This window comes from Pelobates fuscus, chromosome 6 (assembly GCF_036172605.1).
Source record: "Pelobates fuscus isolate aPelFus1 chromosome 6, aPelFus1.pri, whole genome shotgun sequence".
Lineage (NCBI taxonomy): Eukaryota > Metazoa > Chordata > Amphibia > Anura > Pelobatidae > Pelobates > Pelobates fuscus.
The window spans coordinates 250,217,877-250,245,160 of NC_086322.1; the positions used below are offsets into that span (position 1 = coordinate 250,217,877).

A 27,284-nucleotide genomic window follows, 5' to 3' on the forward strand; every position below is an offset into this window, starting at 1 on the left:
GAAAATGTTCTTTGATTTTTCTTATTTGAGAACCTACAAAAGTAATCTCTGTAAGAATGTCTGTTTTTGTTGAAGATTGGTACGTTCCATGAACGTTTCTTCTTTTCTTCAGGCAAGGCTTTCCTACCCTCCACCATACATTTTAGCAGGTTGTCCAGTTGCAAACCAGTCTACCTTGTTCAAAGGGAAGATCACACCACTCATTTTTAGAAGTAGAGTCAGGTTACCAGCTTCTGAGCCATACTGCATGTATGGTTACATTAGCGAGCCCCATACTTTTTGCTGAAAATTTCACAGCCTCTGATGAAGAGTCAGCCAGAAAATCCACAGCCATCTTAACGTTCCTCAAAAGTTTAACAGGATCTTCTCTGGATTCACCCATGTAAACTTCTCCAAAGTATCCAGCCAACATCTTTGAGCTTTGGCCACTGAAGAACCTGAAATGAGAGCATTATCTGGGCAGCTGGAGTGGAAAAAAAGTTTTTTTTAAAGCAAGATTCTGATATTTTGTCCATTGCATCCTGGAACCCACTGGAATCTCCAATAGGAAGTCTGGTTTTCTTCCCCAGTTGTGCAATAGGTATATCCACTTTAGGTATGATCTCCAGCTGCTTGTCAGGTACTTCTTTGAGTGAAAAAAACTGTTTTTTAAATACTTGGATATAAAAAGCTTTCTTGAACGTAAATTTCAATTCCCTAAACATTAACTGCTGTACAGAAGTGTGAATTGGAAAATACTTAAGTATTCTCTTTTCCTGTGTACCTGAAGGAGATTTCTCCAAATCTATGAGGCTATAGACTTCCTTGATGAGTTTATGTAGATACTGTTCCTGAAAGCAATATTCCTTGTAAGAGAAAGCACTGGATGCTTCGAAAGAGTATTAATAAGAAGATGATTCAGAGCTCATTTCTGGAATCTCTCAACGTGACTTCTTTTAGAAGGAGGAGAATTTGGTTCGGCTCTTTTCTGTGCCTATAGCAGAGCAGCTTCCTTTATGTCCACCAAAGTTAGTTGCAGGCTTTTCTGGAACCATGACATGAAGGGCAAAATGTCTGTCTTTTTAGCTTTATCTGAAGCCACTTTATAGCAACTGACACACGTTCTTTTTGTAGCCATCTGGTAAAGGCTGGGAAGGAGTGGCACACATTAAATGCTTCATTTTGGCTAAGCTTTTCCCTTTTTCTTCAGGTTTATCTGTCTGCTCAGGAAGGTGCTGCTGCTGGGGTTATTACAGTTCCCAGGTCCTAGAACAAGGTTTTTTTAATTTTCATGCCTGATTTATAGGAGATAGCTTTGCGCATACGTAGAGCGCTCCACGATCTCCAGATAGAACACAACGCAGCCTGTGCGATGCATTCTATATCCAAGACCTTCCTGCACGTGCACCAAGGAGGATCGGCAGTATAAAATCCAGTGGAACACCGGCGCCCAGATTGCGTTCCACCACAATTAGGACAGAATTGCCCTGGACTACTGCAGAGGACACAGCCCTCCCTGGACGCTCCTAGTTTACCTTGTCCACATTAGTTGCACATCCTACCCTGCCGAAGACAGGCAGAGAACTGGGGTTTTGGAGGTTCAGTGTGGTTTTATACCTGTAGGAGAAGGAGTCTGGGAGGAGTCTGCAGAGTTAAATTTTGGTTGCCTGCCTGCCTTTCTGATCCAGATTAGAGGAAATCCCTGTTGTAGCGCACTGCCTCTAATCTGGAGGGAAAAAATAAAAATTTTAAAAGTTGTAAAATGCTATTCCAAGGCAAAGTCACGCTTCAGCTGTTAAATTGCTATTTAAAGACTTTTAATCATACATACAGTGCATGTACATGTTATGCATATTTTTGTTTTGCTTTACATAAATATAAATATTTGGGTTTATCAGATTATTTTTTTTTTTAATTTAGCTTCTGAATTACTGATATGCATAAGAATACCAAGAGAAATAGTATATTTGTGAATTGCGTAGATTTTATCATGATAAAACGGGTGCTATTCTGGGTGCAGTGTTAAATGTTGAGATACACTGTTTTTTTTCCATGGCGATTGCTCCAAATTAAGCACATTGCCATAGAATAGCATGTTTTATGTCTTGATAAATCTACTCCATAATGCCTAGTTTAATACTCACCTCAGTGGCATAACAATCTCTCTGACAGTGAAAAGCCATCTCAAACGGAATCAAAAAAACAGATATCCTATTGTTTTACAGAATGTAATACGCGATAAGAATGATGTGATGACTGCTGTTGATGCAGATCTGAAATACAGAATTATAAATACATTTCACATAAAAGAGCAATGCAAATAGTCATCTGTTAAACACTACAAATTGCAAGTGTATTTTTTAATCTGGATAAACAAGAAATCAATACTTGTCAACAGTGCAGTATAAGAAATTAGTAATAATTAATAATACATAAACTTAAGCCTCCATTTAAAATTGTTGGATATGCTCTCCAATGATTTTGGATAAACTTTTAAAATTATTTATTAATTATTTAATTTGTAACATTTTGGTTTTTTTTATAATTTTAATTATGTATGACAAATTTTCTTATATTTGATTATGCTGAAAAAATTATTTTCAAAGTTTATGCAAAAATTATTAAGCCATGTAGAAATCTTATCCATTAAGATTAAATTTAGGCTTTATTGTTGAACTTAAACTGTACATTGAACATATTTACAAATGCATCCTGCCACATTGACGTTACAAAAATAATGTTAGTTTAGTTACAGTATATGTGTATCTCTTTAACCACAATAAAGTGTGTTTAGGTTTAGTTACAGTATATGATCATACATTGCATAAGCCTGCCACAACGTCAGGGTTTAACCCCTTAACACCGCAGCCAAATGTACAAGTTGTGAACAGAACAAAACGTAAACAAAACCTGACATTTACGCTATATGTCTGTCCAACCGTAATTCACCTCTTTCATATTAAATGCACCCCCCCTTATTATATATCATTTTATTCAGGGGAAACAGGGCTTTCATTTAACATCAAATATTTAGGTATTGAACATAATTTAATATAAAAAATGTATTAAAAAAATGGTAGAAAAAAATATTTTTTTTATTTTTTTTTGTTCTATGTGACATTTTAACTGTGGATGTCAAAATACTGTTTGCTTTTACTGCAATACAATACACATATTTGTATTCAGCGATGTCTCACGTGTAAAACAGTACCCCCTATGTACAGGTTTTATGGTGTTTTGGGAAGTTACAGGGTCAAATATAGCACGTTACATTTGAAATTGAAATTCGCCAGATTGGTTACGTTGCCTTTGAGACTGTATAGTAGCCCAGGAATTAAATTTACACCCATAATGGCATACCATTTGCAATAGTAGACAACCCAAGGTATTGCAAATGGGGTATGTCCAGTCTTTTTTAGTAGCCATTTGGTCACAAACACTGGCCAAAGTTAGCGTTAGTATTTGTTTGTGTGTGAAAAATGCAAAAACCGCCAATTTTGGCCAGTGTTTGTGACTAAGTGGCTACTAAAAAAGTCTGGACAAACCCCATTTGCAATACCTTGGGTTGTCTACTATTGCAAATGGTATGCCATCATAGGGGTAATTTTCATTCTTGGGCTACCATAGGGTCACAAAGGCAACGTAAGCAATCTGGCGAATTTTAATGTGAAAAAAATGAAACACAAGCCTTATATTTGACGCTGTAACTTTTGAAAACACCATAAAACCTGTACATGTGGGGTACTGTTGTACTCGGGAGACTTCGCTCAACACAAATATTTGTATTTCAAAACAGTAAAAAGTATTGCAGCAATAATATCGCCCGTGTAAGTGCTGTTTGTGCGTGAAAAATGCAGAAAACGTCACTTTTACTGGCGATATCATCGTTGTAATACATTTTACTGTTTTGAAACACTAATATTTGTGTTCAGCGAAGTCTCCCGAGTAAAACAGTACCCCCCATGTACAGGTTTTATGGTGTCTTGGAAAGTTATAGGGTTAAATATAGTGCTAGCTAATTAAATTCCCTATACTTTCGGCATGGGTTGTCAGGCAGGTCCCGCTAATTGTAATTAATTAGGATACCTAATTATGTAAAATTATTACATAAATATATGTGTAGAATTATTATATATGTATATATATACATATGTGTATATATACGTATATATATATATATATATATATATATATAATTTTTTTTAAATATTTTTATTTATATATAGGTATATATATAGTGATATATACGTATATATTTATGTATATAGATATATATATTATGATATATATATTATTTTGTTCTACGTGTATTTTGATATAAATATATATATTAATATCACAATACACTTCGAACGAAATAACACATCTATATATTTTTTAATTATTTATTTTTAAATATTTTTTACATTTTATTTTTTTACGTATTTACATATTTTTTTTATATTATATATAAATATATATATAACAATAATTATATATATATTTGATCAGTATCAGTCTACGTGTAATTTGATATTAATATATATATATATATATATTAATATTTAAATACACGTCGTGTATGTGTAAATGTGTGTGTGTGTGTGTATGTGTATATATATATATATATATATATATATATATATATATACTTAGATCATATATATATAATATATATGATCTAAGTATATCTTATTTGTAACTGTAATTTTTTTAACTAATATTTTATTTTATTTTATTTTAGGACAGGGGGGCAATGACAGTGTCAGCCAGTGATTTCACATCACTGGCTGACACAGGATCAGTGATCACAGTGACTGCCTGTCACTGTGATCACCTCCTGCAGATTGGGTAATTGACCACAGGGGGGAGTGCCTGGGTGGTACAAGCACTCCCCCCTTCCAATCTGCAGGGGAATCACTGTGCCAGTTACATGTGTCAGCCAATAGGCTGACACATGTAACACTGATCGCAGTGACAGGCTGTCACTGCGATCAGAGAGCTCTGAGATCGCAGTGACAGCCTGTCACTGCGATCTCAGACTTCGCAGATCGCGGTCACTGACCCCAGGGGGACTGCCTGGGGGGCCAGGTAAGTCCCCCGACCGCGATCTGCAGAAGGGGAACGCCGCCGGCCGCATGTGTCAGCCGATTTGAAATCGTCTGACACATGCTGAATACTGGTCGCAGTGACAGCCTGTCACTGCGATCAGAGACTGCAGATCGCGGTCACCGGCCACAGGGGGGGTTGCCTGGGGGGCCAGGCATCCCCCCCGACCGCGATCTGCAGCGGGCGATTAGCGCCGGCCACGTGGGCGGCCATTATGGCGAGGATGTAATATTACGCCCGCCGGCGTTTAGAGCCGGTTCCTGCAGGGCGTAATATTACGTCCTCCGGACTTAAGGGGTTAAGAAACAAACAAAAAAAAAAAAAAACAATAAAATATGTGAGTTTGAAGTTGCTGTTTAGTGGATAAGTGAGTGCGCTGGATTTGTGTATTGTATACATTGGCCCCCAGCAGCACTCCATTTATGCATGTTCAGGTGAGTGCAGCCCCCTGGTATACATATGTACACATATACATGTGTAACCCTTTTTTGCCCTGCTCCTGGCAACAAGCCGTAGTTAGCAGCAGTTACACCTTGGGAGATCGGGACATATTGTTCTGACACAGTGCCTTCACTCAGTGCAACTTCTAGTTATGGGGAACCCACCCCATGAGTAGATGAGTAGCCTCCACTTAAAGGGAAACTATAGTGCCAGGAAAACAAACTACTTAATAACCCCATCAGTCACTTACCTGGTCCAGCGACGATGTCCCTCGTGCTGACTCAGCTCCGCCCACACTCCTCCCTCACTGTCAGCTGCTGGCGAGGGAGACGTAATGCGCATTCGCGGCAGTGGCCACGCGCACATTAGTCCTCCCCACAGGAAAGCATTATTTAATCTAATCATGCTAATACACAATACAATCTAATACAGGGAAGTTCTATCACTCAATATTTCAGTCACAGTATGCAATACATTGATTAACTTGAATCTCAGGGCCCTCCGATTTCTTCTGCCTCTACCAAGTTGCTCTGTGGTTGTCCACTAATTTCTTCATCACAGGGTCTTTCACCCACACCATTGGGAAGGGATCCCGTAGACAGAGGTCCTCGCATAGAGTTAAGAGTTCCTAATTGGTGTATGAGGGATGAAGCTGGGACTTTCAGTATTCAATCTGGATGAGGAGGAAGAAGGAGGAGAAGGAGCAGAGGCAGAAAGGACCAACTGTGTTTCTGGCGCTGTCCACCAGTCTCTTTCAGAGCTGGAAACAGTAACCGCTTCTTTATCATTAGTTGGCGATGTCCCACTGGGAACTTCTCCAGGGTTTTCTTCTGAGTCAGTTCCTAAGAGAGGCTGTATGCTGGAATTCTTATTGGCTTTACCAGTGTTTTTCTCCAAATTAGAATTTTCACCAGAGAAGGCACTAGGTGATTTCTATGCCAAGCTTTGATTCTACCCTCAGGCCATTTGATTCAATACACAGGGATCCTGAGAACCTCAAAGAGAGTGTCTCTCCAGCGATCTGCTAATTTATGCTTCCCTGGAACTCTCAGGTATCTCAAGAGTACTTTATCTACAGGCTCAATGTCTTTGTAACGTACTTTGGAATCATATCTTCGCTTGTTATTTTCATTAATCTTGTCAGTAGCTTGCTCAGCCAATTCATAGGCCCTCTGTAAACTTTTTCGGCAGCACTGACCCAGGAAGCACCTCCAGTGACCATCTAAGTGTCCACTTGGAGGTGTCCCTAGAGGCAATGTAATCACTGCCTTTTCTATGAAATGACAGTGTTTGCATGAAAAAAGCCTAAAGGGAACTATTATACTCACATTAAGCTGCAGTTGTTTTGGTGACTATAGTGTCCCTTTAATGACAACTTGTTGTACTCTATCCTTAAGCCAATGTTCTACCCAAGAACAAGAAAATTCATCTAGACCAATTTGTTTTAGTTTGAAGACTAACCATTTTTTCTTCTTTTTACTGTTTTATTTTTTGGACATTCTCTTTGTTTTTTCACATATTTTTTCTATATTACTGATGAATTTTTCTGTATAGTGTATATAAGAGATAGAGGGCTCTCTATCATATAGTGCCTCTGTGCACTTTACTTGATTATCTATTGCGGTTTATATTGGGGGCTTTCTGTATATATTAATTATTGTTTAGGTGCAATGGTAGGATTGTAGATATATTTTGTTAGTCATCAATTATACCTTTATGATATTCTATTCGCTTTGATTATTTAAATAAAACTATTTTTGCAAGAATTAGCTTCTAAGCAGTATTTATACAGAGTGCGGTATCCTTTTTTGTTGCATAACCAATTGTGAGGAACCGTATCAAATGCCTTGACAAAATCCAAGTAGATCACATCCACTGCAACACCCTGATCTATATTTCTACTTAAGTTAGTTTGACATAACCTGTGCTTCATAAAACCATGTTGATTATTGCTAATAACAAAGTTCTTCCCAATTAATTAAGTGTTCGTGCAAAGCAAGACCACTTAATGTTATCTCACATATATATTATTAAGTGTTCTTGCATAGCAAGACCACTTAATGTTATCTCACATATATATTATTATTATTATTATTATTATTATTATAGCCAAATTTGCCACCCTAACTCCTCCCACAGTTTTTACATAGACAAACATTTACCAAAACGGAACGTTTCGCCGAATGGTTCACGGAATATCGTCGTTCTTGTGGCGCAATTTGTCCCATAGGAATGAATAGCAAAGCTAGAGTGGGAGCTGGCAAAAGCTGAAAAATCAGGACATGATTTCTAAACTGCCACCACTCCCTCATTTTCAGGCCCACCTACACAAATCTTATATCAAAACGTTCAGCTATCCCTGCTGCCACTAAACATGTCCACAGCTAAGCCATAGTCCTGATAGTTTTCGCAATATGACCATTTGTTTGCAACTCACGCTGTCCATTGACATTCATTGAAACTCCACTCTGCAAAGCTCACATTTGAAGGGCAATTTCTAAACTGCGACTGTGCCTTCATTGTTAATATTGCAGAGACATGCTATGCATCAAAATGTAGGTCTTGGTCTTGTGATTCTCACAATATAAAGCTCTGCGCTGTAGGAGTCATAGTTTTTAAAATACGACTGTTTGAAGATGGCAACCGCCAAAATACTCTGACCTGTGCCAGGCTGCAGCAGCAAGCTTGCAACGGAGCTATAACCACTCTTTACACCCCTACCTGGGAGCTACGAGGCTAGGCTTGTGGCTGCCCAGGAAAAAGCTCTCTCGGCTGGATACCAGCGTGGAGATATCCACCCGAGAGAGAGGGACATGCACCAACAGGGGATCCCTGTGGCTGGGAGTCTGTCTCACGTGGAAGTTTGTGCCGACCAATGGGAGAAGGAGCGCCCATTCAAACTGGGTTCACATCATTCTCCTGGTTGGTCTGCACAAGGGAGTGCTGGTTGGTCGCTACAAGGAGACGGCGATCAATCAGAGCAGAAGCGCTCGTTCAAACTGGGTTTTGCGCGCTTTCATCTGATTGGGCGGCAAAACAACCCCCTCCTCCAGAGCCCTGGTTGCGGATTGGTGCAATCGGGTTTCGCGCCCTATCTTCTAATTGGGTGGCGAAACCCCTCTCCTCCCTGGTTGCTGATTGCAGCGAATGGGTTTTGCGCCTTTCAGCGGTTTGGCTGTTGCTTGCTTTGGGCGGTAAGTTTTAATTCACCGGACCAAACCAAGCGTCGCTGTGGAACGGACTTCGAAAATATAAAGAGCCTCAAACCCCAAACTTTAGATGCTGGTATCTCGGGCTCTGCACACCCAATAGCCCCGCTGTCTGCAGGCGTCCCAGATAGGATCCGGGGCTATCTAACGATATATGTTTTACTTGTGGGGCCCCTTCCTGGGGTGGTGAGCCCCAAAGTTTACCCCCCCCCCCCCCCGTATGTAATGTGTTTGTGCTGTTGGTAACTCCCTGAGCGGGAGATGGTTATCTGGAACCCAGCCCCCTCCTGCCTGGGATTGTGTTATGTTGAATAGAGACCCCCTGTGAGGGTCTGTGCTTAAAAGAAGCCTGTGTGTATGATGAAGTTAGTCAGTGCTTAAACCTCCAAAACGGTGTGTCATCCAGTTACTGGGGGAAATGGGTCTCTTAATACATTAATAGCGGTGGTAAGCAACTGGGTTACCCAGGTCCCACTACAACACTATCTGCAAAGATGCTCCCGTTGTGCTGAACGCTCATGGAGGAAGTTTCACAACCAGTCAGACTTGCTCCATTATAGATTCATATTATGTTCATACAGCGCAGCCCTTGCCAGTCATACTTTTCCTCTCTCATTATTTCATGCTACTGCAATCCCAGGAATCTCTTTGACACCTTTAACTCTCTTCTTCACCCTGCTGTGGCCACCCCTCAAACTAACCTTACAGCCAATAGCTTTGCATGCTACTTTACCGATAAGATTGAACAGCTAAGGAAAGAGTTCTCCCCACCTTGCCATTCTCTTTCTCAATCACACGCAGATCATGCCGTTCAGACTTTCTCCCCAGCTACTGAACAAGAGGTTGCTGTACTTCTCCTTTCCGCTCACCCCACCACTTGTCCGCTTGATCCTGTCCCATCTCACCTTATTAGATATCTCTCCTCTTGTCTTGTGCCTTCCTTAAAGGGAAACTCCAGTGCCAGGAAAACAATCCGTTTTCCTGGCACTGCAGGTTCCCTCTCCCTCCCACCCCCCAATCCCCGGTTGCCCACCCCCCAGGCCCACGTCGCTGCTTCTCCTTCCGCGCTGCTCCTCCTTCTGACTGCGTCGGCCAGTGGGCGAGACTGATCCCGCCCACTGACCGGGGAGACCTAATGCGCATGCGTGGCAATGCGTTTAGCGCTCCCCATAGGAAAGCATTGAACATGCATTTCAATGCTTTCCTATGGGGAAATGAGCGACGCTGGAGGTCCTCACACAGGACGTCCAGCGACACTCTAGCACAGGTTCCCTGTGCTATGAAGCAGGAAGTGCCCTCTAGTGGCTGTCTAGTAGTTTATAAAAAACTGCAATAATTACACTTGCAGGGTTAAGAGTATTGGGAGTTGGCACCCAGACCACTCCAATGGGCAGAAGTGGTCTGGGTGCCTGGAGTGTCCCTTTAAGACAAATCTTCAACTGCTCTCTCTCTTCTGGCATTGTCCCTCCTCATCTTAAACATGCCACTGTTGTACCTATCCTGAAAAAAAATCCCTCGACCCGTCCTCCCCCTCTAACTATCATTCAGTAATCGCAGCTAAATCTGAAGGCCACTACTCCATACTAATTCTTCTTGACTTCTCTGCTGCCTTTGACACCGTTGATTAGGGATCGACCGATTATCGGATCGACCGATATTATCGGCCGATATTCACAGTTTCCTAAATTATCGGTATCGGCATCTAACCTTGCCGATAATGCCGATAATGCGTCCAGCGGGTGCGCCCCCGTCTCGCTGCTCCTCACAGCAAAACAAGAAGTGCGCACGAATCGCGGGAGAGGAGCTGAAGTCCCGGCCGCCCTGAAGTAGTGCTCTCTGGAGGAGTGGCTTCAGTCAGTGCCGTGTGCCAGCCGAGTTGTCTGCTCTGCCGCTTGTGTGTCACTGCCAGCCCAGTTGGATCGCTTTATTTGCCACCTTTTCTGGTCTACTAAAAAGGTAATTTTCTTTTATGATTTATTATCTATGATTTTTATGTAATATTATGAATATTGTTTATTTAGAGGTTACTAAGTGAGGTGGGGGAGGGGTGGTTGTGGTCGGATGCCGCATGGCACACTAAGTAATTATATTGGCACATCTTAAATTATAATTAATCCCTTGGTTGGAACTGGAAGTTTAAGTCAGGGGGAGGGGGGAATGATGGTGGAAATTGGCATTTGGCATTAGTATAACTATATTATAAATGTAAATTGTAAATTACCAACTAATATTATTAATATTAATATTATTAATTTATAATTTACATTTATAATATAGTTATACTAGTGCAAATTTTGCCAAATGCCATTTTTTGTCACTAATAAAGCAATTAGTTGGTTGTCAGTGAGGGGGGAGGGGAGGTTGGTGGTGATGGTGGTGGTAATTGGCATTTGGCACTAGTATATTATAAATGTAAATTATAAATTAACAAAGCCTTTTGTTGGTAGTCAGTGAGGTGGGGGGAGGGGAGGTGGTGGTGGTGGAAATTGACATTTGGAAAAATTGGCACTAGTATATTATAAATTAATAAATCCCCTTAGTTGGTAGTCAGTGAGGTGGAGGGAGGGGGTGGTGGTGGATATTGGCATTTGGCAGTGGCACTAGCTTAAATTATAATAAAGAAGCAAGCAGCCCTTGGTAGTCAGTCAGGGGGGGAGGGGTGGTGGTGCTGCTGGATAATATGGCACTATAGTAGTATATATTATAATAAAGCTCTGGGTGTTGTTTGCATTAGATTTATATTATAAATGATATAATAATAAAGCCCTCTGGTAGTATATTGGCAATTTGGCACAATACAAATGATAAAGCACTGGGGAGTGGGTAGTATACTAAAGTGCTCCCACGCCAAGTACTGTGCAAATTATTAAGTATTACATTAAGAAGGAATTCATTATACTTTATCAATATGGCATTTAATTTGTGTAAGTATTATAAAGTCCAGACCAGTACGGATTGAAATTTAAGGTCGGATAAAAAAATACTACTACTGCTACAACAAGAACTCAGTATTAGCACCAAACCATAGACAGAAGGTGAGGCTGATGTTTCTGTCTGATATCAACCACCACAGTGCTCTTTGTAACATTCAATACTTACCTTCACAGCACTCCTTCCACGTCCAGCCGCCAGCCAAAGAGGCTTTACGTCGTCATCATCATCATCACCCCTCCCTGCTGTGAGCCGAGCGCCAGAATTATCCGGAGCACAGATCAAGGTAGATGAGAAAGTGAATTTGGGGACAACTGACTAGTGCTAGTAAATAATATTGAAATGATTTCAGCAAAAATATTTCCTCTACACACAGGCAGCATTATTATTAATAATGCGGTCTGTGTGTAGAGAAAATATTTTTGCTGAAATCATTTTATATTATATAGTCTAGTCTACCCCTCTGCTGTGCGTATTAAAATTTAATTAATTATAATACCACATTTCATTTTCAAATCACCCCATAATATTAAATGCAATAAAATCACGCACACCAATGATACTATTGTAGCATTGTGGTCAGTGATTTTCTTCATGCAATTAATATAAAGTAGTAATGAAGTCAACACAAGCTTATATTGTTATATATAAATATAATTTACTTACTCCCCCCTTATCCACATATTTCTTAGCGAAGAATTGATTATAGGTGCTTTCAGCTTTGTGAAATGTAAACACAACAGTCACTGCATTGTTTGTGTGCGCGCGCTTTACTTAATCTGTACTGCTCCAATAAGTAAAAGGCTAATAGCACTAGTAGTCATACATCCCAGTATGTACTGGCCGGATGAGCATGACAGGAGTATGACTGCTGACAGCATTTACACTGCCATCAGTAACAGCCAGGTTCATGCTGGGATCTCATATTAATATTGATATTGGGGTTTTTTTTTTTTCATCCACAACTAACTCTAAACCTCACTGTAGCTTGTTGTAACCCTCTTCTTTCAATGCAGATGGATGCACAAAGAAAAAGTAAAAGCATAGTTTGGGACTATTTTAGTCAACCCTCCCCAGGACAGGCCATGTGCAACACATGCAAAACCAATGTGAGCATGGGATCTGCAACTGCAAAAACAAAGAATACATCAAATCTTTGGACCCATCTAAGAATTCATCATGTTGAATTATTTAATGAAGCACAGAAAACAAAAGAAAAGGAATCATGTGAAACACCAACTCTATTCCAGCCAAAAATAAAAGACCTATTTCAGAGACACACCAAGTGGCAAAAGTCCGATGAAAGATCCCAACTTCTGGACAGAGCAATCACAGAGATGATGGTTACGGATAACCAGCCATTTACAATGGTGTCTGACTCTGGCTTTAAGCGCTTGATGTCCATAGTTGAGCCAAGGTACACACTGAAAAATGAAAAATTTTACAGGACCGAAATGCTGCCAAAGATTCATCAGAAGGTGATACAGAAAGTAAAAACAATGTTACAACCAGAGAATGCTGGCAATTCACTCTCATTCACTACTGACTGCTGGTCCGGATCAACAGAATCACTAATGAGTCTTACGTGTCACTTCATTGATAACGAATGGACAAAAAGGCAGTTGGTGTTGAACACAAAGGTGATGCAAGGATCCCACACTGGCGAGTACATTAAAGAAATGTTTCTAGGCATGCTTGATGACTGGGGTATAAGCAAAGATAGAGTGCTGCTTGTGCTTCGAGACAGCGGAGCAAACATGGTGAAAGGAATGAGGCTTGCTGAAGTGTCAGATCTCAGCTGCATGGCACACACCCTGCAACTTGTAGTAAATGATGGTCTGTCAAGCCAGAGAGCTGTGATCGACATAATTGCCATGCTAAAAAAGTGTGCAAGTCATTTCCACCATTCATTCATTGCCAAGCACCGACTGAGGTGCATTCAGTCAGACCTTGGCCTGCCCAAAAACAGCCTGATTCAAGCTGTTCCAACACGATGGAACTCCACACTCCACATGCTACAAAGAATGCTGGAACAGAAGCGAGCTCTTAGCATCTATGCTGGTGAGCATGGAGGCTATTCTTGCCCTAATGCTGATCAGTGGGAGATTGTAGCAAATCTTATTCAGACCCTCCTCCCAATAGAGGAAGTGACACTAGAGGTTAGCCATAATGACTCAAGTGTGTCATCCGTTATTCCGTGTGTGAGAGTGCTGAAGATGCTTCTTCAAGAGAATGAAGGGCACACTACACGTGGCATTAAAACACTCAGGGAGGTCATGAAGGAAAGCCTCAACAAACGTTTTTTGAAGTATGAAGAGAATATAAACGTAGTTATGGCATGTCTTTTAGATCCTCGATTCAAACATCATGCTTTCTCTTCTGATAATGTATTGGCCAAGGCAAAAGAATGGCTGACAGAAGATATGCAAAAGGAGGTGCAGGTTCTAGAAAGGTCACATCTGGAAGAGCCTGGTGCTACTAGTCTGGATTTTCTGGAAGAGCATGCTACTAGTAGTACTAGTCTGGAAGAGCATGCTACTAGTAGTACTAGTCTGGAAGAGCAGGATGATGATTCAACAGAAACCTACAAATTCCCAAAAAGGAAACACATGGAAAAAAGTCTTAAACATGGCCAAATTGATGCCATGTTCAGCGTTTTATTGGGGCCTCATGTAGAGGATACTCTAACTTTACCAAAAGTCAGCCTTGAGGATGAGCTTCATCTTTATTTGAAAGAACCAGTGATCAATAGAAAAGGCAATCCACTTGAGTGGTGGAAAGAAAATGAGACACGCTTTAAAACCCTTGCTTCTTATGCCAGAAGATACCTTTGCTCTCCACCCTCCTCTGTACCTAGTGAGCGTGTTTTCAGTGAAGTGTCTGCAATCTACGAAAGAAACAGAAACCGTTTAACAGGAGAACATGCAGAAATGTTGTGCTTTCTGCACTACAATGTACTCCTTCTCAACTGGAAGTATTGAAGACATTCTAACGTTTTAGATTAGTTTAGCATAGTTAATAGTTTTCATTAAATGTTATTTAATGTCTGTCTTAACTCACTTTTTTGTAACCTTGAAGCTGGATAGCAGGTTAACATGGCTTGGCATTCACTGAATGATCTGGGATGGGATGCTCCAGGTACTGGTCCTGTGTGTAGTGTAGTGTAGTGTACCCTACCCTGTGCCCACTGCCATTTCCTCTGCTACCCAAGACCAATACCTGTATGATGACTAATCGTATTGCCTATGTCTGCCCTTATAAGTTATGCTACCTATCGTTACTCAGCTAGAAAGGTTAAGTTACTCAACATCTTGTTTTAAATGTGATATTCTTTATATGCATTAAACCATGTGTTTAAATTACTTTAAATTGACACTAAGGCTAAGCAGTTAGGCAACAAAATAAATATAGCTTAATGAAGCTGTTTTGATGCCTTGTTTATATATACTGTAGTGTCCCTTTGATATAATTACCTATGTCATTGCTGCTCATTTTACTAAGATTTAATCTAAGTATGGACTATGTGCAATTGAACATTGTTGTTCTTGTTACCTTTTGACTGATATTTATTTAAGAAGAAAAAAAAGTGGTCCAATTTGTTGTATTTGACCATATCACCATTGTTTTGCTGCAATCTGACTGGTATGTTTCTGTATTATTTATTTTTATTTACCAATGAAAAAGAAAGATTTACAAAAAAAAGCTAAACGTTAACAATAAACATGTTCATTTAACAGCAGATTTGTGTAGAAATTGTTTTTTTTTCCCAAAAATTAAAATGCATGGAATATCGGTATAAGTTATCGGCTATCGGCCTGAAAGTTCACAAGTTATCGGTATCGGTATCGGCTTTAAAAAATCAATATCGGTCGATCCCTACCGTTGATCAGGCTCTTCTTCTTCTAACTCTTCAATCACTCGGTCTCTGTGACTCTGTCCTCTCGTGGTTTTCCTTTTATTTCTCCCAATGATCATTCAGGGTCTCCTTTTCTAATGATACCTCCTATCTTTGTCCTGTCTTGGTTCAAGTGCCCCAAGGCTCTGTCCTTGGTCCCCTTCTATTTTCTCTTTATACTGCCTCTCTTGGCAAACGTATTACAAATGCGTACGTCCAACTCATGCTTGCAGGACTTCTCGCGGTCGGCTCCCTTCCTATGGAATAGCCTGCCTACCGCCATCAGACTCTCCCCTAGTCTTAAGAAGTGCCTTAAAACCCATCTCTTTAGGAAAGCTTATGACCTCCCAGAATAACCTCTACCTCACATACCTGTCTCTTGCGCTCTCCTAAAGGGCAGCACTCTACTCTCTCCTCCAGCTCTGCTTCACTCCCACCCTATTTGACTCTTATTTCTGGTCCTATTGTGTTTTACACCCCAGTTCCTATAGACTGTAAGCTTGTTTGAGCCGGGTCCTCTTCAACCTATCATTCCTGTACGTTTTTTTGTAATTGTCGTATTTATAGTAAAAAAAAACCCTCTTAGAATTTTGTAAAACGCTACGGAATCTGTTGGCGCTTTATAAATGGCAATAATAATAATAATATGGGAGAAGGGGGGGCGGAGCCTGACAGCCGAGCAGAGTGGTTGCACAGCAGATGAGCTCCTGACTTAAAAACCTTTAAAACGACTAAACTTATTGCAAATACATACATGCAGCCAGCTTCCCGGCCCCAGCAACAGAGATGTATAATGGCGAAACAGCTTAATGGTTATCCTGAACAACGCTGGCGACTGCATCCAGAGGGTAGACCCGAGACCTGCATGCGGCCTATCCGAGCGGCGTGGGTGAGACGGCCGATCCCCCTGCCTATTGGAATCCGCTGCACCAGAGACTCGCCCGGAACTTCCTCTCCTCCCCCCCCCCTGCCGGTGGGGGTCATCCCGGCAACAGAAGCAGGTAGCCCACAGCCGAGGTGTAAACCCATGTGCACCGACACCGCCAGGCTGTCGACACCCAAGATGGCGGAAGCCATGTGGGCTCAGGCACCTGGGCCTGTCCTGCTCCCGCTATCGGAGAGAATAGACAGACTTTTGGCGGCCTTCTGGGCCAAAATAGGCAACCGCAGGGGTGCCCTGGAAGGGGTCCCATCAGCAGCAGCTCCAAGTGACTCCTCATCGAAACCCACAATGCCGACTAGGACCCAGAAGGGGACAAGGAAAGCGGGAAGACGGAGGTGGAGGACCCGATGCAGGCCCCAGCACTTCCACTCTCGGCCCCGGCTGAGTCGCCCAAAGTCCCAACAGGGGCCCACCCCGGGACTCCCCCCACATCGTACCCCCCTAAAGAACAAGCAGCGACAGGGGACACTACTCACAGCGAGCAACCGCGCCCCTCGGCAACAGAATGCAGCACCGCCAGAACACAAAAGGGTAAGACGGCGGCAGAGAGCCCTACACCCACCTCGCCCAAGTGAAGCGACAGCACAGAGGGAACCAGGGAAGCCAGAATCCCCTCACATGCCTAAAGCAACGGAGGCGACCCTGCTCCAGCGGCATGGCCCAGCAGCTAGACACGACAATGAAGCGCCCGGAGTTTCCCCTGGAGGGGCCCTACCCTTACTGACCATGCAGTCTGCCAAGCTCCGATGGCCCATAAGTGGTGTAGGATAAATGGACAGCACGTAATGTACATCAGTTCTCTGTCAGAGAAATTAAACTAACTGTTCCCTAAGAGTCTTTTACCCAGTACCAAGTGGCCACAAAACAGAATTAACACTACCTACAGCTTAATACCTTTGTATGAATATTCACAGCATCAGAAATAGCCAAGTTACTCGTTTACCTATATGTTCATTCCAATGTTTAAATTATGTCAATCAGCTACAGCATAGTTGACACCCTTGATTGCTAGCAATGTGTTATTTACTTTTTGGATCCGGTGCTTGGACCCATAGATTAGCCTACATTAGAAACGGAAGAGCTTATTCCTAGTCAATCTCAGTACCTTACACAAAGGATCAAGCTTGTTTATAATAGGCTAGTACCTCCAGTGTTTTCTCCGGTCCTATATTTCAGCCTGTTTAATTGAACCATAAAAAAATGTGCATTTGTAAAGCCTCTGGCTGCTCGCTACCGAAACTTGCCTGTACACATACACACATAAGCACAACTAGCATGGATACAGACACGTATATAGTCTGGCATGTGACACTGTAATAATATTGAGCATATCGTCTAACATGTCCTTCTTTCTTAAGCATCTGCTATGTAGGCATACACCTAAACAACCAGCCTGCTAACTAGACATGATGTGTAACCTCACAACCTAACTGCAATATAGTTTGCTCAGGTCGTATACTGCAATTCTTAGCTAGGCACAAACGATAAACATATATTTTACAATCACAACAATGTTATGCCTAATGTACCTACTATACAAATGCCTTGCTACCACTCATGTTTTACTGTTCACCCTCACTCTAAATATAAAACGTGCACGAGTCTCTGTATACCCCACTGTAACAAATGTTATTGATCTTAGCAAGTGGAATGCCTTTGGGGTACCACAAGCATGCCTGTCAAACCTATATGCACGAAAAAAATAAAGAATTAAAAAAAAAAAAATAATAATATGGGAGAAAAAAAATATTTACAAAATTTGACAGACGGTACAGCTTAACAGTGTTGCAGAGAGAAAGATCTTGAGCTCTTCCATGTAGACTAAGTGCCTTTTTCCAAAAAGTCAGGGGAATAAAATCCTTTGTCTACTGTTCTATTATCGACACAACTATAATGACATCAGAACTTTTTGCTAAAACTCTGTTGGTATAAGGACAGATATGAAGACTCTCCTCCCCGGACCTCTCCCCTGCCGTCCTGCAACGTGTCACTGCTTGCCTTTCTTCCATCTCTGACTGGATGTCCTCCCGCTTTCTGAAACTCAATCTCTCAAAAACTGAGCTCCTTGTCTTTCCTCCTCCTAATACTGATCCTCCTCTTTCGCTCTCCCTCCAAGTTTGTGGTACCAACATCAGTCCATCCTTGCAAGCGTGCTGTCTTGGCGTCATACTTGACTCTGGTCTCACCTTTGAGCCTCACATCCAGCATGTTGCCAAATCCTGTAGATTCCATCTTAAAAACATAGCCCGCATCCGCCCCTTTCTTGCACCAGATACTACCAAGGAGCTTGTCCATGCTCTAGTAATTTCCCGCATGGATTATTGTAACCCTCTCCTGATTGGTCTCCCCAATAGCCGTACTGCACCCTTACAGTCCGTAATGAATGCTGCTGCTAGATTGATTTTCCTCTCTAGTCGTTTCTCTCACACCTCACCCCTCTGCCAGTCCTTACATTGGCTTCCTGTATGCTATAGGAGTCAATTCAAGGTACTAATTCACACCTATAAAGCACTGAACAACTCTAGCCCCTCTTATATCTCCTCACAGATCCATAGGTATGTCCCTTCTCGGTCTCTCCGTTCTGCCCGTGACCACCTCCTGTCCGTTGTCCGCACTCGTACGGCCAACTCGCGCTTGCAGGACTTCTCGCGGGCGGCTCCCTTCCTATGGAATAGCCTGCCTACCGCCATCAGACTCTCCCCTAGTCTTACATCTTTTAAGAAGTGCCTTAAAACACATCTCTTTAGGAAAGCTTATGGCCTCCAAGACTAACCCTTACCTCACATACCTGTCTCTTGCCCTCTCCTAAAGGGAGATTCCTGTCCTAATGTGTTTTACACCCCACCTCCTATAGAATGTAAGCTCGTTTGAGCAGGGTCCTCTTCAACCTATTGTTCCTGTAAGTTTATTTGTAATTGTCCTATTTATAGTTAAATCCCCCTCTCATAATATTGTAAAGCGCTACGGAATCTGTTGGCGCTATATAAATGGCAATAATAAATAAAAACCATTGGCGGCTCTTGACTAAAAAAATGAGATCCCCACTAACATTCATAGTGAAAAAATATATAGGGACTGCATCGTGTGTGTATAATGAGCTGTAATTATATTGAAGGGCAGGCTTGCAGTGCTGGATACAGAGAGCTAGTCTATGTATTCATTGTTCAGAGGCTTGCAGTGTCGCGGCTCCCTGTGCCGCTCTGTTGTGAGCTCTTGGACTGTAGTTATGGAATTATTTGCAAACTAAATAAATTTGCAGTGATGCTGATCATTTATACATGATTGCCTGGCAGTTATGTATACAGATGTGCTGGTGTGAAAGTGGTTATTGCTAACAGAAATTAAAATTCTGATTGGGTAAAAAAAAAAACGCCTACAAAATAATAAAGTTACAGATGAGAAAACTAGCACATAGACATTTCCCCCACATATTCTGTAATCCCTTAACATATAACATATATATCTGATGATCGCCTTCAAGATTTCTCGAGGGCTGCACCGTTCCTGTGGAACTTGCTTCCCTCCTCCATTAGATGCTCACCCAGTCTCCACTCCTTCAAAATAATCGTTAAAAACCCACTTCTTCATAAAAGGTTATCAATTAAACTGTTAATAGCTCCCAACTGATTCCTCTTCTGCAACTGTCACTAGTCTAATACTATCCTTACCTTTTGTGTCATTTTACCCCACAGCCTCTAGCATGTAAGCTCATTGAGAGAGGCCCTCAACCCCTCTGTTCCTGTGTGTCCAACTTGTCTGGTTACAACTAAATGTCTGTTTGTCCACCCATTGTAAAGCGCTGCGGAATTTGACGGCGCTCTATAAATATCATAATAACAATAATAATAATAATAATATTATCCCATATGTTCTTTACATGTATCTCCATGTTTTGTATATGTATGTATACAATATATATTCTATATCTTGCAACTTTACCTTTGCTTTGTCCGTACCATACCACCTTCACATTGCAACCATTGACACACAAACACACTAATACATGCACACATATACGATACAAACTGACACTGATACATGCACACGCACACAAACACACTGTTGCACAGAGACACACACACTGACAAATACAGACATGCAGTCACAATATGTATCTGGTTGTGTGAATTTGTGAGTGTATTTGGCATTGTCTACCTGTGTATTTGTCTGAGAGTGTGTGTCTGACAGTGATTATCCTTGTTTTTGAATGTATGTCTCGGTGAGCATTTGTATTAGGTAGCTGACTGCTGTGTGGTTGGGTAGTGTGGGGAGGCTGTGGAGGGGAAGTGTGGGGGACAGGCTGTGTGACTGTGGGGAGGACGCAGGGTTTGTGGGAGTTTGTGTACCGTGTGGGGGGCCAGAGTGTGTGAAAGAGTGTGTGGGAGACAGTGTGGGGGGGCAGTGTGTGGGACAGTGTGGGGAAGGCTGTGAAATACCTTTTTTTTTTTTTTTTTTTAATGCAATTCCCTGGTAGTCCAGTGGGAGCTGCAGACCTCGTTCTCACAAGCTCCAGCAATGCTCGGTGAGCTCGCGAGAACTATATGATGTTGTCACGAACGCAACCTACTTCAAGAGTGTGCGTGGCGTAGTTGTGGTGGTGAAAGGGTTAAAGTTTACTATTTGTCTGCACTAGACCGGAAATAATGATAATACCCCCCTTAACACCATCCAAACTTAAGCATAATAATATAAATATTACTATTTTAACGCTGCTGCCACCACCAAGACAATGTATAAATGGGGTGCCTTGGCCACTTAGGTAACTTAATAAAAACCCACCCAACACAACTTAGCACAATATCTAAGCAATTGCAAAACACTAATTAGTCTCTTCAGGTAACGTGATTCTTTACCAGACAAAGGCAGAACTTAATAAAGGAATATTTATTACGAGCAAAAATAGTCACAGTGCATACAAAAATATAGATGACAATCATATTAGTTACACCAACAACAGATAAAAACAAAAGGGATAAAATAACCGAAGTCCTAATCATTTACTCAAGTTTTCAAACTAAAACTTCTGCCCAGGGGTCTTTGGTAAGAAGGGTGGTGACTCACTTAGAATTAGATTGTGGCCCCAAAGCAAGTACAAATACACATCTCAGTATCATTGGATATATACACTGTGGGTTACCAAGCCTCACCCAGAGGTGGAGATAAGGCGTACCTATAGTAACTATAAGTGACCACCCCCTTGTTTTCCAGACCAACTTCAATCCAAATGGAAACATTTGGTTTTATCTCCTCTTACGTACTTGCCACAGAAATAATAATAATTGCGTCTATGAATTTGTTATCATTTTTCCAATCCATAGATATGTTTCACTCCTTACTTGTGACCCAATATAGCAGACATCACAATCCCTTCCCCTGTGGTTAAGTTACGCAAATCAGATTTGGCCTTGATTAGAAGATTGTGCTCGTTCCATTCCAAATATAACAAAAATGAGGCTCATTTATTATTCCGTGAGTAAGTATTAATGTTTCTTTTGGATATGATACTGGAACGCAAGGCTTGTTTTTCTTTCTTGAAAGCTAATGATCATTAACATATCAAAGAAATCAACTCCTCAATTAAAAGGTACAGGCCATATGGCTGTAGCCAGCTAGTTTACAGTGGGACTAGACATCCAGGCATGGCAAGTGTAAAATCTCACACCCTGCAGAGCTTTTGATTAATAAAAGGATCAATCCATGTTGTCAACCATCCCCTTTTAAATTCCTATGCAATTTACATAACCCCTTCTGTCATCTGACCTTGCAATCAAGTGGCCAATTCACATATGCACTACACAAATTACATTAAATGGCAATATTCTATTGTGCAAACATTATGCACCCTTGGTGTGACAGACGTGATCTGCAGCTCTGCACCCAGCGGAGCTGCAGATCGGAGGCTCGGCTCTCTCTATGGGCAGACTGTGGGGAGGGGCCCCGCACCTGGTGGCATAGCCCACTCCCAGTATCGGGCCCTTGTTCTGAGGACTGAGGACCCGACAGTTCAGTCTGCCCTAAGGCGATTTAGGTGGCCACCTAAATTTCATAATTAGAGAGCCTCCTCTGCTCTCAACCCTCTTATTATACACCTACATTCCATATCCCACAATTTGTTAACCATTTTAATGCTACCATTAGTTTGAGCAGCAGCAGGTGGCTGTGAATGTCAGCTGACTGCATCCAGCCTATCCCAGTGCCCATTGCTATGAATAGTAATGGCTACCAATAAATGTATAATCTCTGCCTTAGCCATACCTCTTGTGGGGGCTGGGAAGCCAGGGACCAACATTCAGTGAAGTGTTCTGGTTGCAGTGCCTCTGTCCTCTTAACCCTGCAATGTAAATGTGGCGAAACCAACCTCGCCACTGTTCCCTGGAGAAGCCTGGTTGCCCGCCTGCTGCCTTTGGACTATGGCCCTAGGAGATTGGGCCCTTTAAAACAGTGTACGGACACATGGAAACTTTTTGGACACTTTTTCTTCCCCTTTGAATCCCTGGGAATGTAGGGCTCTTCCCCTCCCCCAGCTCCATTGTTCTCCAGCAGGACGTTGTCCCAGGGACACTGCCAGACCAGGTAAAGCCATGCTGACAAGGGATAATAAAGGGACCTCACCTAACTTTTTAACCCCTGGACTGATTCAACTTTTCAGCTTGGAGATAATTGAGTAGATACAGTAATTGACTCAATTATCTCCTAAGCAGAGGGGAGGAACATGCTGGGTGTGTTTCTATTGTCCCATTGTGTCTGATTGGCCGCTGTACTTGCATAGTATGAGTTGTAATGTGTTTATTGGTTGTTCTGCAAAACCCTGTGGGCTGTAATGTGTTTGGGGATTGGGAATAAAAGAGGCTGTATGGGCCAGTACAGGGAGTTCCTGCTTAACCCTCAAAGTGAAGTTTCATTCTTGGGGGGGATTTGACTGTATGCCGATTGCCAGGAGTGTAAGCGGTTCGTATTGCTTTTCCTGTTCGGCTGCTTCCAGGGTTTGTGTGTCTCTTGTTCGGGAGTTGGTGAATTCGTGCAGTTTGCAGTTCGGGAGATTGGGGATTGCAGTAGCTGCTGGTCTATCTGGAAAGGGAATTATCGCCTAAACTTTTTTTTTTTTCCTCTTGTGAGCGAAACGGTCCGCAACAGTAAAACATTGCCGTTTTAAAGAAACTGAAATGTTTACATTGCAGTGTTAACGCTGGGGCATTAGAACCAAACAGTAAGTAAATATTAGTTTTGTTGTTTTTTTTTTTACATTTTTATTGCACTGGTGAGGGAAAACCTGCAAAGAGTGCAAACATGAACTTAGGAAATAGGCCTTATGAATACAAGTTTTGCTTTAGAATTGAGACGTTTGCTGGTAGATCAGCACTAGGACATATGTTCCAGTACTGCCCAAGTTACAGTCCTGGGGCAGTAACTACTTTTACTGTCATCGAATGGCAAATTTAGTTTGAAAGACTATATCCCACAAACAGCAGCACTGGACCATATATACCCAGGCACTTCCGAAAATATAGCCACCAACCTAGGAAGGTAAACGATGCACATTGCTCACGTTTATTATATAGTTATTCCTTATAATGTGTACATACAAATAGCTAATACAAGTCACAAGTGTACAGGGTATAGCGCTATAATAAATTACATTGAACAAGCCTAGCAATGAAAGTCAAAATAATGCACACAAAATAACCATGCATACTGTTATACACACATACTAGGTTTTTGTCGTCATACAAAGCATGATACGCGTGCGTATTACCGTGGTTCTAATTAAATCCCATATCCGCCTTCGTTTTAAAACGTGTCTGCCTGCACACTTATGCAAGCACAAATGAATGCCTGCAGCACTATTTCTCCCGCAACCTCACCAAGTCAATCGATCGCGCTTACCTGAATCAATGATCTCATAGACAGAAAGGACTGAGAACAGCCATCACGAAGAGAAAGAACTACAATTACAGGCATGCCTTGCAACTTCCGGAATACGAGAGCCTCATGTGCTTTCTGTGTGTGTGCATTAAAGTACACCATACAGCTATATATGAGCCCTGAAAATGTTAATAAGAATGATGGTTATTTTCATCTTTGTGAAATAGACTACTTATATACACTGCACACACATTATGTGCACACTGACAAGCAAGGTGATGCACTCACTGTTTTGGCTCAATACAACGAATACTGTAGGTGCACACAGAATTCGAGCATAGCTTCTATCATCATAGGTCCCACAAAAACTTGGATGTGCACACTCCATGCATACTTCACACGTATCCCTATTTTTTATTTTTTTTGTATTCTTTATTTTTGCGTGCTGCAAACCCACAATAGGTTTTCCATATGCATAATAGCAGGTATGAACAGATTTCAACAAAGATTATACTGATACCGGAGAAACTGACGGAAGCCAAGCACAGAGAGATGGACACAGGTTTCTTCAGGAAGGAAGAGATTCTTTATTGGATCACCGATCGGGACTCAGAGGGACTAGCGTCACCAAAATACAGCAAAGTCTGAGTACTGAATACATAGAGTACATTCCTTATATAGCACTGTAGCTCCTCCCACAATTAACTACACCCACACATACCCTTAACCTATTTAATGAATAGAGTCTAAACTCATCCATCCGGTCTAACCACGTGGCTCATCTGATACAAAGGAGAGGGACGCGTAATTCCAGTTCTTACATTCCTGCACCTGGTCAGTACAGTGATGACAGTATCTTAGCTACGTGTAATTAACTAACTGATACTACAAACACATATACATACATATGCCTTGTGGCAATCTTAGCCTGCTAAACTTGTATTTTACTGGAATTACATCACATTCCCCCCTTTGATGCCTCTGATATTTCACAATTACTTGAGGCATCACTTAACCTTGGTTTGCATATACCTCAGGTTACCATGAACCAGACCAGACTTTTCTTATGATGTGAATCTTCAACATTCATCTTCTTGCATTGGTTCTCCCTGATCTAGAGTCTTATACTTATATATCGCCATTATCTGTGCAGCAGCCTTCCTCTCTGCTATACTTCCTATCAGGCTTTGCACAGACCTAACTACTAAGGGTATAAGACACGGCAGGAGTAGACACAACAGTAAAATCAGTAGGACTCCACCTACCACTGCCTTAAGCCCTCCAAACCACTCATACCAGCTACCAAACCAACTACTTGGATTGTACCCTTTCCATACCTGAGTAGGCACATGCGCTAGTTTAACCATATGGCTAGTAAGCTCAGCTATTGCTTGCCCTTCGTCATCTATTTGAAGACAGCAATTGCTTAGGTTAAACTTCCCACATACACCTCCCTCTACTGCCAAAAGGTAATCCAAGGCTAATCTATTTTGGTAGACTGCTGTCCTCATCCTGGTGTTATGCTTCGCTAGAAGATTGAGCGCTTGTGATGTCTCATTTGTGATAATCTCAACCACCGCCTGTAATCTTATAATACGGTTGAGCATATAAATAGGGGTTCTATAACCAAAGGTACCATCCTCAGCCCACGTGGCTGGCCCATAGTAATCTATAATACGCTGGGGAGGCCATTCGTTATCTTCCCAGGTACCTATCTCTATGGGTCCCCTTTTCTTCCTATGATTCACATCATACACTTTAACACCTAAAGTCTCACCTGTTTCAATTGGTAACAAGAAGAAGGATGGTTTGAGCATACCCAACACACATGCCCCTTCCCAGTCCTGTGGCAACTCCGAATAGGCTTTCTTACCACAGATCCAGTACAAATTTGCTGGGGCTCTCCAGGTAGATGTGATGGATAGATCAAACCACACATCCTTTAAATTGGCATATCTAGCAAACGAGTTAGATGGTTCTGAGACATTTGAAGCCGACCACCAAGTTGTATTCTTTGTATCATCATCATAAGCTTTTTGCCCTAGACAAGTTAATTCTCCTACAGAAGTATTATACATTATTCCTTTCCTTGCTATGCAAACATAACCTATGATGGAGGTCTTTAATCTCCACTCAGATTTACCTCTAACACTCATATGATAATCGGCTTGTGTAGATATTAATTGGTCAACTGCCTCAGAACCGGACATTACCTCCTTTGCTTCCCAAGGCCATTGGTCTCCCATGTTAGTACCTCCACACACATAGCAGTTGGTAACATTAAGACTACCGGCAATACTTTCAGCTAGATCAATGAACAGGTTTTTAGCATTATGGGGGATCTTATTATCTATACTCATCTCTTCGTAAAAGGAATGGTATACTTGATGAGTCTGGGAGGATACCGTATCAGTCTCTATCCCTATAAATAATATTGTCCCAGGGTCTAAACCCGTCCCGTATATTTGAAACCCAAATAAATTACCATATTTATCTAAGAACTTGTCGGGGTTATTTATAAGAATATGGACTGGATTGCATTCCATAGACTTACAGTATGGATTGGTAGGCAACTTAGTAACAATCATGTCTTTGTCTACTGTCTGTCCCCAAGTCGCCCACCCCACACAAGACCAATATGGACAAAAGTTATAATCTCTATTTGGGCATCTAGGACTTACATATTTATTTTTGCTACTGGGACAAATATATTTATCGTTAGACCCATACGTCCTCTCCCATTTAAGATCCCCACATACATTCCACGGCTTTCTACCACTCGATATCGCTTTACACGCATCAAATAGCAGAACACCCGAAGAATGTACGGATTCTAACACCGTTTTATTAATTAGGGTCCCCTGAGGATCTCCATTCCTGAGAGTCAACCAAATTGTACGAGGCTGATACTCCGGACTGAAGCACTTAGGTTCTC

At 41.7% G+C, this 27,284-nt stretch overlaps 2 protein-coding genes across 3 annotated transcripts in view; one reads left to right on the top strand and one right to left on the bottom strand.

The window, feature by feature from the left end:
• Positions 1 to 24,425, bottom strand: part of AARSD1 (alanyl-tRNA synthetase domain containing 1) — a 194,414-nt gene extending 169,989 nt beyond the window's left edge. The window contains exons 1-2 of one of the 2 annotated variants that reach the window (XM_063458923.1): positions 24,371 to 24,425; positions 2,124 to 2,252 (exon numbers count right to left, since the gene is read on the bottom strand). In XM_063458923.1, the coding sequence (XP_063314993.1) occupies positions 2,124 to 2,162 (39 nt within the window). In that variant the 5' untranslated portion in view covers positions 2,163 to 2,252; positions 24,371 to 24,425. Of the gene's footprint in view, positions 1 to 2,123; positions 2,253 to 24,348 lie in introns of both variants that reach the window. The other variant, XM_063458924.1, reaches the window with a different exon arrangement.
• On the top strand, positions 12,734 to 14,629 carry LOC134566147 (zinc finger BED domain-containing protein 4-like). The gene is made up of 2 exons (XM_063425853.1): positions 12,734 to 14,083; positions 14,213 to 14,629. The coding sequence occupies exons 1-2, from the start codon at positions 12,734 to 12,736 to the stop codon at positions 14,627 to 14,629; spliced, it is 1,767 nt and encodes a 588-aa protein (XP_063281923.1).
• Positions 24,426 to 27,284: the final 2,859 nt, after the last annotated feature.

Bases quoted from the DNA above. Each gene is read 5' to 3' on its own strand.
- LOC134566147 (XM_063425853.1), top strand. From the start codon at position 12,734: ATGTGCAACACATGCAAAACCAATGTGAGCATGGGATCTGCAACTGCA. The intron at 14,084-14,212 runs GTGCAGGTTCTA...CTGGAAGAGCAG, and splicing joins CAGAAGATATGCAAAAGGAG to GATGATGATTCAACAGAAAC.